The sequence below is a fragment of the Oncorhynchus clarkii genome, chromosome 6, assembly GCF_045791955.1.
Source record: "Oncorhynchus clarkii lewisi isolate Uvic-CL-2024 chromosome 6, UVic_Ocla_1.0, whole genome shotgun sequence".
NCBI lineage: Eukaryota > Metazoa > Chordata > Actinopteri > Salmoniformes > Salmonidae > Oncorhynchus > Oncorhynchus clarkii.
Genome location: NC_092152.1, coordinates 76,084,603 through 76,102,969, shown reverse-complemented (window position 1 = coordinate 76,102,969; position 18,367 = coordinate 76,084,603). Strand labels below are relative to the sequence as shown.

General features: G+C 41.7%; 1 protein-coding gene across 1 annotated transcript in view; it reads right to left on the bottom strand.

The window, feature by feature from the left end:
• The window catches only part of LOC139411614 (72 kDa type IV collagenase-like), a 45,087-nt gene extending 27,737 nt beyond the window's left edge, over positions 1–17,350 (bottom strand). The window contains exons 1-9 of the mRNA XM_071158195.1: positions 16,492–17,350; positions 15,831–16,057; positions 14,860–15,008; positions 14,169–14,297; positions 13,737–13,910; positions 11,117–11,290; positions 5,840–6,013; positions 5,213–5,368; positions 4,853–4,979 (exon numbers count right to left, since the gene is read on the bottom strand). Of these exons, the coding sequence (XP_071014296.1) occupies positions 4,853–4,979; positions 5,213–5,368; positions 5,840–6,013; positions 11,117–11,290; positions 13,737–13,910; positions 14,169–14,297; positions 14,860–15,008; positions 15,831–16,057; positions 16,492–16,647 (1,466 nt within the window). The 5' untranslated portion in view covers positions 16,648–17,350. The remainder of the gene's footprint in view (positions 1–4,852; positions 4,980–5,212; positions 5,369–5,839; positions 6,014–11,116; positions 11,291–13,736; positions 13,911–14,168; positions 14,298–14,859; positions 15,009–15,830; positions 16,058–16,491) is intronic.
• Between the last annotated feature and the right edge of the window lie 1,017 nt (positions 17,351–18,367).

Sequence of the window (18,367 nt, the reverse complement as noted above, 5' to 3'; positions counted from 1 at the left end):
TCGTTGTCCCCCCTGTTTAAAACACAAATAACGCGTGTTTAATATTACAATAATATCCCGATAATATTCAAACAAAACTTAAAATACATTTTTCACTTACTCAGCTCCCGAAATATCCATTAGGAGGGCTTCACATACTCTGTTATCTGTCCTGGGACTGCTGCCTGTTGTCTTACGACGTCGTTCAGAGTGCACATTTTTCTTTTTTTAATATATAAATATTCTTGGGTATGTGATTATTTGGACTTACGCCTAAAAATGTGTGATCGTGAAGGGCTACGTAAAGGACAGGGCGCCGTTTGCTTCTGAGAATCTACGTCTAACAGTCGCTTCCCAATCACTTATGTCCAGTAGCCTTCAGAAATATCCATTAGGAGGGCTTTACAGACTATGCTATCTGTCCTGGCAGTTAAATATTCGGGCCTTTGGGTTTGCGCTAAAGCCGTGCTAAACGTGTTAAAAATAGACGTTCTGTCCCTAACTTGTTAAAGTACGGAATGAGTTTCGAGAGATAGCCTGTATGCAACCAACTGTATGTTTGCTTTAGACCAAAAGGCTGTGAATTCAAAGAGCCGTTCTGTCATGCGTTTTGTTTGGGGGGTCCTGGGGGGCGTTGATTAGATATCCAGGTTTAACCCCGGGCGGTCGGCCGATACCTTGACATGTCATATGCTGGATAGTTCAAACTTTGAATTTCAAACGATTCTCTACAGATGGGACCCCATGTTGAACCCACACAAACAAACCCTTTGTTTTTTGAAACGCACACACACACACACACTCCTGCTGCTGCTCCGTCACACGCACACTCATGCACGCACCCTGATTTTCAATGTCTTTTTCTTCGCGACAGAGTTGGCTGAAGATGTGAAATACCGTTTCACATAGTTACGGGTGAGATACCGTTTTTAAAACTCCTTTTATTGAATTCCAAAATATTTCGTACAACCTTTAAGACATGTTTGAATTAAGTAACAACATTTGAATAATATTTAAACATGCATCACGCGTGTTTTATGTAAAAACATTGGAGGCCTGCACACTCACGCATGCACCCGGATTTTCTGTGTCTTTTTTCTTCGTGACAGACCGGGTTGATGGCTGGAAAGGACATTTTCCCTTCGTTAAAGGGTGAGATACTTTTTTAAAACCATTGATTTAATACCAAAATATATAGTACTAACTTTTTAAAGACATGTTAGAATTAATTAACAAATTGTACTATTATTTAAACATGCATCATTAGTGTTTTTATGTAAAAACATTGGAGGCCTACAGTTGTACATTATTACAAACTTTATAACATACCATTGTAGGAAATACTATAAATTGCTTCTGAGAATCTACGTCTAACAGTCGCTTCCCAATCACCTATGTCCAGTAGCCTTCAGAAATATCTATTAGGCGGGATTCACTTATTCACATCTCTTTTTTAATCTGTCCTGGCAGCTAAATATTCGGGGCTGTGGGTTTGCGCTAAAGCTGTGGTAACATAGTGTTAAAGTATATGCTCCGCGTTCTGTCCCTAACTAGGAGGTGTTTCGAGACATGTTTTGTTTTATAATGGTTACATGTTCAGTACACACCCCTGCATTCTATATTATAAAGTAGGCTGTTGGTCTTTGAGGTCCGTTATGTCAATTTGCCTTTATACATCTCATTTACCTACTGTCAACTCCCTCAGTTGTAAACATCTACAATAATCATTAGACGTACGCGTCAGAGTTATCATGCCACGTGTCGGGGTTTGTACAGAGTTGGTTAAATCCACTCTTTTGCTCCCCCCTTACATGGGTAATAATCTCCAAGCTGCTCTAAGCGGCGATGTTTTTGGTGTCTCTAGGTTCATCTCTAGACTGGTGAATGAGGCCTGTTACAGCTTTCTGACAAAACCTTTAAATGTAGTTTGTGAAACCATTCAGTCGTGGATGTATGTAAAACATATTTAACCCGTATTGCAGGTTACCGAAGCCTCCTGTTGTACTATGAATCCCCACTCACCCCTGTTAGCTCTTGATGTGTTGGCCGAAATATGAAATTACCTCTTCCCCTATCGTTAAATCGTGAGATACATTTTTAAAACCAGTGATTTAATTCATAATATTTAGTACATACATTTTAACACATGTTATAATTCCAAAATGTTTACTATTTCTTACAGATAGATGGTCCGGTTAGCCACGACCATTATCCATTTCAAATTCATCAACTCAAAGACGCTTGTCCGCTCCATCAAAACTCCGTAAGTTTTCCCTCCATGTGTAGATCAACCGTTCCTGCCTGTAAATCCTGGGTATGCCCACATCATTAATGAATAAGATGTGTAGAAAACTGTTTAGCCATAGTTAAAGGCCTTTCATAAAGAGGCTGTCATGATTGCCTGTGCCACATGTTTAACACGTATTGCTTGTTACCTAATACTACTGTTGTACATTTAATATCCACTAGCAGATTTCGTCGCATTTGCACAAATTCGGTCATGTTACTGTGGTCTTTTTAAATGTCAGTAAATATGTGTGTAAAGTGTATATGTTTGTTTCACTGTAGATTTGTTTAAGCCCTCCTAGAAACACCTAATTAAAGGCCTTTCATAAAGAGGCTGTCATGATTGCCTGTGCCACATGTTTAACACGTATTGCTTGTTACCTAATACTACTGTTGTACATTTAATATCCACTAGCAGATTTCGTCGCATTTGCACAAATTCGGTCATGTTACTGTGGTCTTTTTAAATGTCAGTAAATATGTGTGTAAAGTGTATATGTTTGTTTCACTGTAGATTTGTTTAAGCCCTCCTAGAAACACCTAATTAAAGGCCTTTCATAAAGAGGCTGTCATGATTGCCTGTGCCACATGTTTAACACGTATTGCTTGTTACAGAATACTACTGTTGTACATTTAATATCCCCTAGCAGATTTCGTTGCATTTGCACAAATTCTGTCATGTTACTGTGGTATTTTTAAAAGTCAATAAATATGTGTGTAAAGTGTACATGTTTGTTTCACTGTAGATTTGTTTAAGCCCTCCTAGAAACACCTCATTTCATCCCACAGCCTTAATTAATAAGCTGTGCAGAAGCTGTTTAGCCATAAGTAAAGGCCTTTCATAAAGTGGCTGTCATGATAAACCTGAAATTACCTTTAGGATCTTTTCTTTGGGGTTCTAATCTCCCCAGGTGTACATGCACTGAAAATCCTTAGGCTGGAGCCATCTTGAAGCTCTGTGCCTGTACATATAAAGATAACTAAATAGGAAACTAGGCTGAGAAACATTATTTAGATGGCTGTTTAATTGTTGTTTAAAGCCTGAAATGGACACAATGCCAAGGGACCTTGTTTCTAACACACACACACACATACAGACACACATTCCTGCTCCATAGATAACAAACATAAGGGCAATAAAACTGGGGGGTCATACCCGGTCCAAAAGTTCAAACACAACAACCACAGTTCAACCAGGCCCCTAGACATCCATCAACTGGACTACTTCAAAGGATGACATAGAGATCTGAAATAACACAAAATAACACGTGACCACGGGAACAGGGGGACGGGGAGGGGGCACATATTCGGACACGCAAAGGTCAAAATGACGTAAGGTCATCAATCAATCATTTTGACGCGTGCCGTCTACTTTAATCTCTCTCAGGATTCTATGAACTAAAGCAGGATTCCATGAACTAAAGCAGGATTCTATGAACTAAAGCAGGATTCCATGAACTAAGCAGGATTCTATGAACTAAAACAGGATTCCATGAACTAAAGCAGGATTCCATGAACTAAAGCAGGATTCTATGAACTAAAGCAGGATTCTATGAACTAAAGCAGGATTTGTAAGATAGATTTGAGGGTGGTTTCCCTCCAGCCCCAGACTCAGGGTGTGAAGGGGGCAAAGCCAGGCAGGCTGAATGACTGCAGTCTTTTGAGTCCAAAAAGTCTACTTGTTTGCTTTGGACACCGTTCCAAGTCAGCAATGACAGCTATATAGTAAAGCTCACCTTAAAACCTTGAAGGCTAAAAGATGTGGCGGCAAAGTCTGAGAAGGAACATATAAACGTCCAATGAATCCTAATCTAAACCTGCTTTTCAGTCAACATTTTGTCATTTGGATTGCATGCAATTGCTTATTGTTTGGGTTGAAAGTGTTCCTAACATAATTTGTCCCAGACAGGATTAATCTGTTGTGGTGAAGAGTTCATGTTTCAGAGGGAAAGTACACTGAGTCATGGAAAGCTGAGAATGAACCACAACAGATCATGTAAGATGGAGAGATACAGAAAGCCTATTAATTTTCTCCTTTTCTACACTTACATAGGACAACCCAGTTGAAGTTGTACTGTACAGTAGGCAATGGTTTACAATCTGAATAACAGGCAGACATTTTGGTTTACCATGGTTGATACAGGATTGTGAGAGTGGTTATTATTACCAGTTGTTTCATAACTTTATACTTATCACATTATGGGATAAGCATTAGAGCTCAGACAAACAGAGAACACCACCCCCTTCATTCAAAGAAAACACCTGATTGCCAAGAGAAAAGAATGCATTGTGAGACCAAAAAAAGCCCCCTATTAAACTACCCATTGTTTGTGGTGAAATGATTTAGTTGTGCATTGTTAGGTATAACTTGTGGACTGGTCTGCTCCAATGACTAACCACAGAGTCTAAAATAAGAGTCTTCAGGTTATATGTTCTTTCTGCCTGTTTCGTGTAGACAGATCAGTGGTCAGATTGGCAACATGCTTTTTGAGAAGACAAAACAAAAGTGGATTACCTACAAGTCAAATGTTGCTCTAACCATTGGCGATCAGAAGTAATACTGTAGAATCCCCAGTAAATAATTTACCTGTCCTTGAAGAAGAAGGTCTCTCCTCTGATCTGGGCCACAGCATCAAACACCACAGGTTCATTACAGATGTCCATAGGAGTGACTGGGCCCTGGGTGGGAGGCACAGGCTTGTCTGTACCAGTACCTGAGAGGAAAAGGAGAGGCAACATGGTGAGCATTGAGTAGATGAGATTGATATCCTTCAACAAGGAGAAATGCATTTGTTACCTGCAGTACATTCACCAAAGCACTCTGGTTATGAACAGCGGGTGAAGTCATGGTTACACGTTATTTTAAAAGGTACCGTCATAATGACTTTATAACACATTCATAACCCATACATAACCCATAAGCAGTACATAAGAATTTCAAACTGACCATAGAGCTCCTGGATGCCCTTGATGTCGTCGTTGGACAGTCTAAAGTTCTTGGTGAAGGTGTACATGGGGGCCATCAGAGCACCAGGGTCCTGGGAGTGTTCCAAGCCCAGGGCGTGGCCAAACTCATGGGCCGCAACCAGGAACAGACTGTAGCCTGGACACCACCAATAGGAGTGAGAGATACAGCAACACATATTTTGGGGTGGCAGGGTAGCCTAGTGGTTAAAGCATTGGACTAGTAACTGAAAGGTTGCAAGTTCAAATCCCCGAGCTGACAAGGTACAAATCTGTCGTTCTACCCCTGAACAGCCACTGTAGGCCGTCATTCTTAACTGACTTCTTAACTGACTTGCCTAGTTAAGGTTTAAAAAAAATATATTCAGGTGAATGAAAATAGTTTCCATGTTGGGAAATTCCTGTTGGCCACTTTCCCTTCATTCTGCATAGACAATGACAATGACAATACATGAATTGTCATTGTCCACTAAACTGTAACATGTATATTTATTTGAATCATTTGTATTATTATTCTGTTTTATTCATTAATGTCATTGTCATTGTCATTGTCTATGCAGAATGAACAACCTACAAACAAACATAATGTAGTCATTGATGACATATTTACCCTGATCAGGACAGAAGCCCCACTTGCGGTCGTCGTCGTAGCTCTTGGTGGAGGCGCACCACATCTTACCGTCGCTACGTCCAGAAGCAGTGCAACTGTCATAAGTGTCTCCAAGGAACGTGAAGGGGAACACACAGGGGGAACCCTCAGAGTTTCCTCCAACGGTGGACATGGCTGCATGGGTGAACAACAATACATATTTCAGGACCAAATGGACTTTTCTTTGTGTGCCGATGAGGTCGTGCTAAAAGTTATCAACTTTGGGTTGGGTTGAATTGCTAAATGGATTTGCTTGAGAAACTACCATGACATTGACATCCGATGTATTTTGTATCTACGGTACATCCAAAACAAAACCAAATACTACTCTCCAAAAATTGGCTTTTCTTTTCCTGCATGATAATATTATATCTGGGATCTGGGTTGGTACAGCACAATACTGGGCCTGTGTAGTTTTTTAAGCAGCCTGTTTCTTATTCAGTGCTTCTTACACACAAGGCTACACTGCACGCCAGCATTCCCAACCAATTAGAACCAGATGAAAACCTCAGCCTTAAACCCCCCCCCCCCCCCTCTCCCTCCCCATATCCCACTCTCTCACTCTCTCGACTCTACCCCAAACCCCTGAGCCAGCCCCACTGACACAATGGAAAATAACCCCCGCCAGCAGCCACTCAGTAAAATACTTTTACAGTCATTCAGGAGACTAGATTGGAAACCATACGTCTGGAACATTATAACATTCTCCTACACCAATACATGGAGGCATCAGCACAGCACACCTTGACTAATAAATGCAAGCACCCACACTAGTGATGCGAAGGTTGACTCATAACCTGCAGTCCCGGGAGGATGGGTTTAGGGTCATTAAATTTGTGTGGCTGAAGGGTGGGTGGGTAGGCGGGTGGGTTGAATAAAGAGAAACAATACCTTAAAAAATCTATAAATGTATAATTCTTGTACAATATATATAGGTTACACTGAGGTTTATCTTTGATTATTTTAGGCTATCTGGTATTAGTGCATTAGCCTAAACTTCAGGGCTTAACTGTACATGTGTCAAAAAGCCTACACCGCCAATCACCAAATAATGCTTTTGGGAATGGACAGAAAGCCAAATAATGCTTTTGGGAATGGACAGAAAGCCAAATAATGCTTTGGGAATGAGCAGAAAGCCAAATAATGTTTTTGGGAATGGGCAGACAGCCAAATAATGCTTTTGGGAATGGACAGAAAGCCAAATAATGCTTTTGGGAATGGACAGAAAGCTAAATAATGCTTTTGGGAATGGACAGAAAGCCAAATAATGCATTTGGAAATGGACACAAAGCCAAATAATGCTTTTGGGAATGGGCACAAAGCCAAATAATGCTTTTGGGAATGAGCAGAAAGCCAAATAATGCTTTTGGGAATGGACAGAAAGCCAAATAATGCTTTTGGGAATGGACAGAAAGCCAAATAATGCTTTTGGGAATGGACAGAAAGCCAAATAATGCTTTTGGAAATGGACACAAAGCCAAATAATGCTTTTGGGAATGGACAGAAAGCCAAATAATGCTTTTGGGAATGGACAGAAAGCCAAATAATGCTTTTGGGAATGAGCAGAAAGCCAAATAACTCTTTGGGAATGAGCAGAAAGCCAAATAATGCTTTTGGGAATGAGCAGAAAGCCAAATAATGCTTTTGGGAATGGCCAGAAAGCCAAATAATGCTTTTGGGAATGGCCAGAAAGCCAAATAATGCTTTTGGGAATGGACAGAAAGCCAAATAATGCTTTTGGGAATGGGCAGAAAGCCAAATAATGCTTTTGGGAATGGACAGAAAGCCAAATAATGATTTTGGGAATGGACAGAAAGCCAAATAATGCTTTTGGGAATGAGCAGAAAGCCAAATAATGCTTTTGGGAATGGACAGAAAGCCAAATAATGATTTTGGGAATGGACAGAAAGCCAAATAATGCTTTTGGGAATGGGCACAAAGCCAAATAATGCTTTTCTTAATGGGCAGAAAAAGTTCACGTCAATACACAGAGACAAAAAGGACATTGTCGAAGTTGAATTCAATAAGACAAAAGCTGCGAAAGGAGAACTGAAAACAAATAGGAGGGAGGGCCAGAAAAGTCATGTTCAGAAAATATTTGGTGAAGTGGTAAAAGAGGATTATAGCAGTACCGGCTACGTTATGTGTGATGATTGTGAGGTGGTACACAAATTCCACAGCCACAAGACGGGACTTCAAATAGGCCTATGGCATGTCAAGGGAACTGTAGCCTACTGTTCAGATTGGTTAATGGAAACTGAAATCTGGACACTGACTGTAGGTCTATAACCTCTCACATAGCCTTAAAAATAACTCCTGCAGAATTAAGCATTTCTTGCAATTCCTTTTACCTCTTGGCTTGGTTTTTGCTCTGACATGTACTGTCAACTGTGGGACGTTATATAGACAGGTGTGTGCCTTTCCAAATAATGTCCAATCAACTGAATTTACCACAGGTAGACTCCAATAAAGTTGTAGAAACATCTCAAGGATTGTCAATTGAAACAGGTCGCACCTGAGCTCAATTTCAACCGTTCAACCGTTCAAAGGTTTGGGGTCACATAGAAATGTCCTTGTTTTTGAAAGAAAATAAAAAAAAATGTCCATTAAAATAACATCAAATTGGTCAGAAATACAGTGTAGACATTGTTGTAAATGTAAATGGCTATCGTAGCTGGAAATGAGCTAATCCAAGTTTATCATTTTAAAAGGCTAACTGATCATTAGAAAACCCGTTTGCAATTATGTTAGCACAGCTGAAAACTGTTGTTCTGATTAAAGAAGCAAAAAAACTGGCCTTCTTTAGACTAGTTGAGTATCTGGAGCATCAAATTAAAGTTTATTTGTCAGGTCTACAACAAGTGTAGTAGACCTTACAGTGAAATGCTTACTTACAGGCTCTAACCAACAGTACAAAAAAGGTATTAGGTGAACAATAGGTATGTAAATAAATAAAATAACAGTAATAAGACAGTGAAAAATAACAGTAGCGAGGCTATATACAGTAGCGAGAATATACAGTAGCGAGGCTATATACAGTAGCGAGGCTATATACAGTAGCGAGGCTACATACAGACACCGGTTATTCGGGCTGATTGAGGTAGTATATACATGTAGATATGGTTAAAGTGACTATACATATATGATAAACAGAGAGTAGCAGTAGTGTAAAAGAGGGGTTGGCAGTTTGGGGGTGGCGGGACACAATGCAGATAGCCTGGTTAGCCAATGTGCGGGGGCACTGGTTGGTCGGGCCAATTGAGGTAGTATGTACATGAATGTATAGTTAAAGTGACTATGCATATATGATAAACAGAGAGTAGCAGCAGCGTAAAATAGGGGTTTGGGGGGGCACACAATGCAAATAGTCCGGGTAGCCATTTGCTTACCTGTTCAGGAATCTTATGGCTTGGGGGTAAAAACTGTTTTACTCTCAAGCATTTGTGGGTTCGATTACAGGCTCAAAATTCCCATAAACAAAGCCCTTACTTCTGAAACTCGTCAGTCTATTCTTGTTCTGAGAAATGAATGCTATTCAGAAACTGGCAATAAACTGAAGATCTCGTAAAACACTGTGTACTACTCCCTTCACAGAACAGCGCAAACTGGCCCTAACCAGAATACAAAGAGAGAGAGGCCCCGGTGCACAACTGAGCAAGAGGACAAGTACATTAGAGTGTTTAGTTTGAGAAACAGATGCCTCACAAGTCCTCAACTAGTAGCTTTATTAAATAGTACCTGCAAAACACCAGTCTCAATGTCAACAGTGAAGAGGTGACTCCGAGTCTCCGAACAGATCTCAGACTGGCCAATAAAAAGAAAAGATTAAGATGGGTAAAAGAACACAGACACTGGACAGAGGAAGATTTAGAAAAAAGTGTTATGGACAAACAAATCTAAGTTTGAGGTGTTCGGATCACAAAGAAGAACATTCGTGAGACGCAGATAAAATGAAAAGATGCTGGAGGGGTGCTTGACGCCATCTGTCAAGCATGGTGTAGGCAATGTGATGGTCTGGGGGTGCTTTGGTGGTGGTGAAGTGGGAGATTTGTACAGGGTAAAAGGGATCTTGAAGAAGGAAGGCTAATCATTTTGCAACGCCATGCCATACCCTGTGGACGGCGCTTAATTGGAGCCAATTTCCTCCTACAACAGGACAATGACCCAAAGCACAGCTCCAAACTATGCAATAACTATTTAGGGAAGAAGCAGTCAGCTGGTATTATGTCTATAATGGAGTGGCCAGCACAGTCACCGGATCTCAACCCTATTGAGCTGTTGTGAGAGCAGCTTGACAGTAAGAAGTGCCCATCAAGCCAATCCAACTTGTGGGAGGTGCTTCAGGAAGCATGGGGTGAAATCTTTTCAGATTACCTCAACAAATTGACAACTAGAATGCCAAAAGTCTGCAAGGCTGTAATTACTGCAAATGGAGGATTATTTGACGAAAGCAATGTTTGAAGGACACAATTATTATTTAAATTAAAAATCATTATTTTTAACCTCGTCAACGTCTTGACTATATTTCCTATTCATTTTGCAACTCATTTAATGTATGAAATGACCCCAAACTTTTGAATGGTAGTGTACGTAAATAAGGTATTTCAGATTTTTATTTTTAATACATTTGCACAAAATTCAAAAAACCTTTTTTCGCTTTGTCATTATGGGGTAAATATATATATGTATATTTTTAAATAAGGCTGTAACGTTACAAAATGTGTGCACTGTATAATGACAGCTACATGTATCTAATTATAGACAAGTTGGCTAACAAATAGCCCACCAAAATGTTGTAAATTATAAGCAGACACATATCTAAATTAAGAAAAAAAAATATCCTGTTCCCGTCAAATAATTGTTCTGCCGTCTTTGACTGTAGCCTATAGCACATTTTCTACATTCACGGGTTAGGGATGGGTGAGGGCCTCAGATTTTCACTATCACATATAGTCGGGCGGTTGGGGATAGGTTAATAGCAATAGTGGGCGGGTGAAGAAACAGCTGACCCGCGCACAACTAACACACGCTAGCACACACACACACAACCTGGCTCAAGTACAATCGAAAGCACACATATTTCAATATAATCCTCAGATTATGGTTTCCATGCAACAGTCAGGTCTGTTGGATGCATCAGTGCCCTTAGCTGTTTGGATTAACACAGCTGATGAGGCTTGTATGCTATAGGGAAGGAGAGACACCTTTGGGCTTGGACAGTATGAACTGGGAACCCACCTGTTTCAGGGCAGAACCCGTAGGACTTGTCATTGTCATAGTTCTCAGTCGTAGCACACCAGCGGTAGCCGTCGTCACGCCCCTGAGTGGTGCAACCATCATAGTTCTCCCCTTGGAACGTGAAGGGGAACTTACAGGGAGCTCCGTCCGCGTTTCCACCCAGGGTGAACAGCACTGTAACACAGGAAGTTGAAGGAATTATCTATACTGAGTTTACAGTAGGTTTCCATAATTTAATCAAATTCCATGGCAGTTACGTTGAGCCTGAGTTTGAGTGATTTCACAGACTCAATCATAAGCTAACTGAACCGCAAAATCATTGTTTGTCAGGGTGTTACACATCCACTCTGTCCAGACTAAAATGTTTATTGCTACAGTATATCAACAGTCTATAAAACTATCAACAAGAGAAATGTTTCACAAGACTTCACTGAGTACGCCATTTTCTCAAGATCAAAGGATAACCAGTTAGGAAGTTTCATAAGACTGTTGGTCTCATATGAGTCGACTGTAAGCCTATATGTATCAATATGTCTTTGCGCTCATTTATGGTGAGTCTATACCCTAATGCCAGTACCATGGACAGCAGCAAACAGACAGACAAAAGGACTGATGAAAAGCTTCATGAATCTTGCCCAGCAACACAGAGAAGTGGGAGTATTTTATGACCCAGACAACAACACTAGTTTCCCAGAATGTACTCCCACCCATTTGGTCCCAGTCCAACAGCAACAAAGCTTCTTCTAACTAATCACAAACCTCTCATCTGGAGTAACTCCTGGCCAACTCCTCGTCAGAAACTATAGCTAAAACACCACAATAGACGTTCCTTGAGGGACTGCTGAATGCAACACTCTTAACTTTATACAGTCCATGTAGATATCAAAATGCATACTATAACTGTTTTGCACAATACATTCACAGGAAGTCTTTAGAGGAAAAAGAACAGCCATGTTGGCTCCTACTCACACTCATGGGGACAGAAACCCAGGAACTTTTTAGAGGAAAAAACACAGCCATGTTGGCTCCTACTCACACTCACGGGGACAGAAACCCAGGAAGTCTTTAGAGGAAAAAGAAAAACACAGCCATGTTGGCTCCTACTCACACTCACGGGGACAGAAACCCAGGAAGTCTTTAGAGGAAAAAGAAAAACACAGCCATGTTGGCTCCTACTCACACTCACGGGGACAGAAACCCAGGAAGTCTTTAGAGGAAAAAGAAAAACACAGCCATGTTGGCTCCTACTCACACTCACGGGGACAGAAACCCAGGAAGTCTTTAGAGGAAAAAGAAAAACACAGCCATGTTGGCTCCTACTCACACTCACGGGGACAGAAACCCAGGAAGTCTTTAGAGGAAAAAGAAAAACACAGCCATGTTGGCTCCTACTCACACTCATGGGGACAGAAACCCAGGAAGTCTTTAGAGGAAAAAGAAAAACACAGCCATGTTGGCTCCTACTCACACTCACGGGGACAGAAACCCAGGAAGTCTTTAGAGGAAAAAGAAAAACACAGCCATGTTGGCTCCTACTCACACTCACGGGGACAGAAACCCAGGAAGTCTTTAGAGGAAAAAGAAAAACACAGCCATGTTGGCTCCTACTCACACTCACGGGGACAGAAACCCAGGAAGTCTTTAGAGGAAAAAGAAAAACACAGCCATGTTGGCTCCTACTCACACTCACGGGGACAGAAACCCAGGAAGTCTTTAGAGGAAAAAGAAAAACACAGCCATGTTGGCTCCTACTCACACTCACGGGGACAGAAACCCAGGAAGTCTTTAGAGGAAAAAGAAAAACACAGCCATGTTGGCTCCTACTCACACTCATGGGGACAGAAACCCAGGAAGTCTTTAGAGGAAAAAGAAAAACACAGCCATGTTGGCTCCTACTCACACTCACGGGGACAGAAACCCAGGAAGTCTTTAGAGGAAAAAGAAAAACACAGCCATGTTGGCTCCTACTCACACTCACGGGGACAGAAACCCAGGAAGTCTTTAGAGGAAAAAGAAAAACACAGCCATGTTGGCTCCTACTCACACTCACGGGGACAGAAACCCAGGAAGTCTTTAGAGGAAAAAGAAAAACACAGCCATGTTGGCTCCTACTCACACTCACGGGGACAGAAACCCAGGAAGTCTTTAGAGGAAAAAGAAAAACACAGCCATGTTGGCTCCTACTCACACTCACGGGGACAAAAACCCAGGAAGTCTTTAGAGGAAAAAGAAAAACACAGCCATGTTGGCTCCTACTCACACTCACGGGGACAGAAACCCAGGAAGTCTTTAGAGGAAAAAGAAAAACACAGCCATGTTGGCTCCTACTCACACTCACGGGGACAAAAACCCAGGAAGTCTTTAGAGGAAAAAGAAAAACACAGCCATGTTGGCTCCTACTCACACTCATGGGGACAGAAACCCAGGAAGTCTTTAGAGGAAAAAGAAAAACACAGCCATGTTGGCTCCTACTCACACTTATGGGGACAGAAACCCAGGAAGTCTTTAGAGGAAAAATAAAAACACAGCCATGTTGGCTCCTACTCACACTCATGGGGACAGAAACCCAGGAAGTCTTTAGAGGAAAAAGAAAAACACAGCCATGTTGGCTCCTACTCACACTCATGGGGACAGAAACCGTATTTGCCGTCGTCGTCAAAGTTGTATGTGGTGGAGCACCAGAGGAATCCATCATCACGGCCCTGATTGGTACAGCTGTTGTACTCCTTCCCCATAAACATGAAGGGGAACTTACAGAACTCCCCCTCTGCATTACCAAACTTCACCTTCACAACTGTGGAGAGGAGGGGGATGGGGGTGAGGGGAGAGGTGATGATCCAAAGAGCCCAAACAGAGCTGTTTCAGATACCGTGTGGTTCAGCTATCTCCATTTCTTTTGTGAAATGTTAACCGCAGATTGCTTTAAAAACGTGCCATGTATGACAATGAATAAATAGGTGATAAGTAAAAACAAGTAGGTTTATATATTAGATCAGGATGAACTCGTATTTACAGACTTTATTTACAACTCAGACAGTACAGTCTCCAGTACCTTGTCCTTCTCCCAGGGTCCACTGCTCGTCGTCATCAAAGTGGGAGTCTCCTCCGGTGCCTGGTCCAGGAGCGAAGGCATGAGCCAGCAGACCATCTTTACCATCGAAGGGGTAGCCATCACCATGCTCTGTGGATTCACATAACAAGGTCTAAAACAAAAGGACTCAAGGCACAGATCAGTATACAATTACAGCCTTACTGGATGGATTCAACTCAGAATAGAACTGTTTCTGAAGTAGCTAGTGTTAGACTTCAACAGTGTAGGATGTATGGGATGGTGCCATGAAGACATGTCATGAAAACACGTCATTCTGGGCTTGTTTTGACCACAGACAGTGACCTCCATATGTTCTTACTTGATGTCTGGCCTCGCCACGAGAATATTGACTTTATGTGAGACACAGGGAACCCAGAGAAAGAGCAACTAGTAACTCACACATAGGCAGGCCTACGGTTCTACACTATACGATTAGCAGCACTGAGCACCCATCATCTAATCTAGTTCCCAGCCACTTCCGCCCTTTTGCGCAATAGTCGGGTGATGAGTAGCCTGGTTAAACCAGTCTGAACGAAGGTGAGAGCAGAATTAAGTCTGGTTTAACTAGGCTACTCATCATCTGGCATTGCTGACGTTTCATACAGTACATTCAGCAGGATATAAAAGTCAAAACTGTTCTGTAATACCGTACCGTTGCGGCCAAAGTTAATCATGATGTCAGCCTCTCCATCCATGAGGCGGGTGAACTTGAGTGGGGTGACGTCACTCCAGACTTTGAAGGCCCTTAAGAAGGCGTCATCAATAGTCTCCTCGTCCAGGTCAGGAGAGTGGCCTAGAATCCTGAGAGGTGGAACACAGAGAGGAGAAGAAACTGAGGAGGAGACTCATTAAACAGCTCATCCCTGGCTGAAGATGTGCTGCATGATACATCTTACATAATGGAATATTACTGTGTGATTGACTAGGTATGCTTGAGGAAATACATGTACTACAAGCAGAAGAGGGACCAACGTCAGCATATAAAACCCTCAAACGTGAGATTCAAAATGCAGAAGGCAAAAGCTTGTACACCCATCTCTCTTCTATTTACAGGACAAAAACAATAGATCAGAGCTTTCCTAAACTCCCCTTCTGGACATAAAGTCCATCAGTCTTCAGGCCTTGCCTATGACTCATGTGGTTAGAATGCTCCATGAGAGAGTCCAGCAACTAACCCCTGCTATGTGAGCCTGTCTGAGCAGGATAACGCTCTGTCTCTTGTTGTTTTGGTAAACTCCTCCCCATCTTTGTTTTTCTCCATGGTACATACAGTGAGTCTGAGTGGTCATGAGGACACAGAAAGGGCTGATGTAAACAACAGAACTTTACTCTCTTCTTAACCTCAAATAAAACATATCAAACAAGCACACATTGTACAGGAATCTTGGAGTTAGCAGATTGTGGTTGGGTTGGTGGGCAGCACATAGTTGAGGTTTTAATCTCCCCAAAACAAACTACAGGGGCTGGAGGAGTCATTCCTTTGTTCAGCAGTCAGCACATTGCACAGCAACATAGGGAGTTATATGGAGTACAACCCGACTGCACATGGGGTTCAAAGCCTATTGCACAACTCCCTATACCAAAACACTATTTGGGCCAAACAAACATGTTTTGACCACTGACCTGTAGGTGATGGCGTTTTGCTGCCACTTGGGTTTCCTGTGGAAGAAGTTGTATTGGGCAACATCAGGAACTCCACAGCGGGGCTTCTTCATGATCTCCACTGTCTTGGGGTCGATCTCGCCCGTCTCTTGCAGAGAGAAGAACTTCTGCATCTTCTTCAGGGTGTCTTTCAGCACCATGAGATTACATCTGTCTTGTGGGCAGCCATAGAACTTGTTCAGATAGTGCTGCAGAAGAGAATACAAGACAAGCCTATGAGTTGATATGGGATCTATTCTGATGCCTTCCTACTCTATATAGTGCATTCATCCATGTAGACATACTGTATCAATGAATGCATGAACATTTGTGTGCATTACACAATGAAACATCCCCACTGGGCACAGATGTCAGTTCAATGTCTGTTCAACGTAATTTCATTGAAATTAGTGGAAACAATGTTGATTCAACCAGTGTGTGCCCAGTGGGTATCCAACTATCAGGTCTGAAGCCAAAACATTATGAGTTTCATGAATTATTTGTCATTTTAAAGTAATTCACAAATGGTAGAATGGAATTTAAGTTATATCTTCCTGAATTTATTGAAAATAACCAATAAAGTAGTTTGAAGAAAAAGTCACATTACATTCCCACTATGAAAAGTTGTTTAAGGAACACTTACCAGAGCCACTTCTTTGTCTGTTTTTGGACTATCGTCTCCTGGGAACTTGATAATGGGCGAGGGGGCTGCAGAGGTTTTCTGGAGAAAGGCGATTAACTGTACCAAAAACACTTTGAGGACAAGGTGTCGGGGGCTAAATGCCGTCTGGCACCCCATCTTTCCCCGGTGGAGAATCGCTGTGTATGTAATCAGGATGGAGAAAAACAGAACGTTTCTGGGTTGGATGTCCTCTTGCCTCTTCTGTTGCTTTATCTTCTCCTCAACGGGACATTCTGCACTGCAACCCAGGTCTGCTAACTCAGTTGTGCTTACACATGCAATTTTGTATGCTGCTTTCAACGGGAAGTGTAGGCTACAGACTGCGCAGTCTCCCCAAATCGGGGAACGTTGGAGAAATGTAACCGGAGACCTGTTCCAATTACGAGTTTACTGCGTAATTCCTAGCCTCCCTTGGCATCTGTGGTCGGTGTTCTTCGCATTGTAGGCTAGGCCTATTCGTTGTATTTGCACATATATTGAAGCGGGTACAATGATGGCACGAATCCATTATAAATAGGAGATATATTGACAATGAGAGTAAATAGATAGGGAAAAATCAGCATAAAGAGTGTGCCTTTCTAGGCTACCGACGAACAGAGGCCATGGACCGCGGGACTCCAGGGAATGTCTTGTAACGCTTCGATCACACCGAAAGGACGTTTGCGCAAAATGGTATGCAGCATCATCTGGATATGTATGCAACACAAGTTCAACTTCTGCTACCATTTCTGTCAAGCCGTCTACGCATAAAGTTTGACGCATACATTCAATAAATCCAACATATGCACCACACAGAACGCACTGCAACTACCTCTGCAATGCAATGCTGCAAGGCAAACGTAGCATTTATTGGAAATGAACTTAATTCTGGTGTGCCAAAATGCAGTGACTCTGACGGTGTGTTTGAAGCTAAGTTTTACCAAATGTTTATAAGCTCCTATACACCACATTCGTCCACTCAGAGGACCAAACACCAGATCATGACATGAAATAAGGAAAGAGACAAATGTTGCGTCAAAACAACCATTTTAACAGTGACAACGAAATGTGTAGCCTAATATTGCTAGAAATAGTTAAGTTTAACAAAATGTTAAAACCACTGACAAAGTTGGAACACGAGTTCAGCAAAGTTGCTCTCTAACCAGGCCCTGAAGTTGAGAGTTCACCTGTTCTGTCCTGGCTACAAGGTGAGAAGCGCCCCGCTTAAGACCTTTCTGATTATGTTAGCAAAATGCCTACAAAATCCGTTAGCAAAAATGTTTCCCTGACACCTGTTGCTGCAAGGAACAGTACATTTAGTATCCTAGACCTAGGTGTGACTTACTACTTCATTCATAGAAGAAAAGATGCCATCTTGAAACTAAGAGTTATTCAGCTGTCCCCATAAGGAGCACCCTTTGAAAAACTATTTTTGGGTCCAGGTAGAACCCTTTTATTTCCAGGTAGAACCCTTTTGAGTTCCATGTAAAACTCTTTCCAGAGCGTTTTAAGGAGTTCTACCTGGAGCCAAAAAGGGTCCTACCTGGAACCAAAAAGGGTTCTCCTATGGGTCAGCCGAAGAACCCTTTTGGAACCCTTTTTCTAAGAATGTACCTTAGCAAACTTAGACCGCCTACTAATACTGTATCTTACAATAACAAAAAATACATTTAAAAAAAATTGTTATGTTTAACTAAAAAAATATGTATAGCTTCAAATCATGATAAGAAAAGCAATGTTGTTCTCATAGACTAGGCTACATCAAACACTAGCTATATCAAGCACTAATTCACTGTGAACTTGTCATGGAATGCACTTTATTCTGCTCTTTTTTTTCACAGCTTCTGAGAGTTTACAA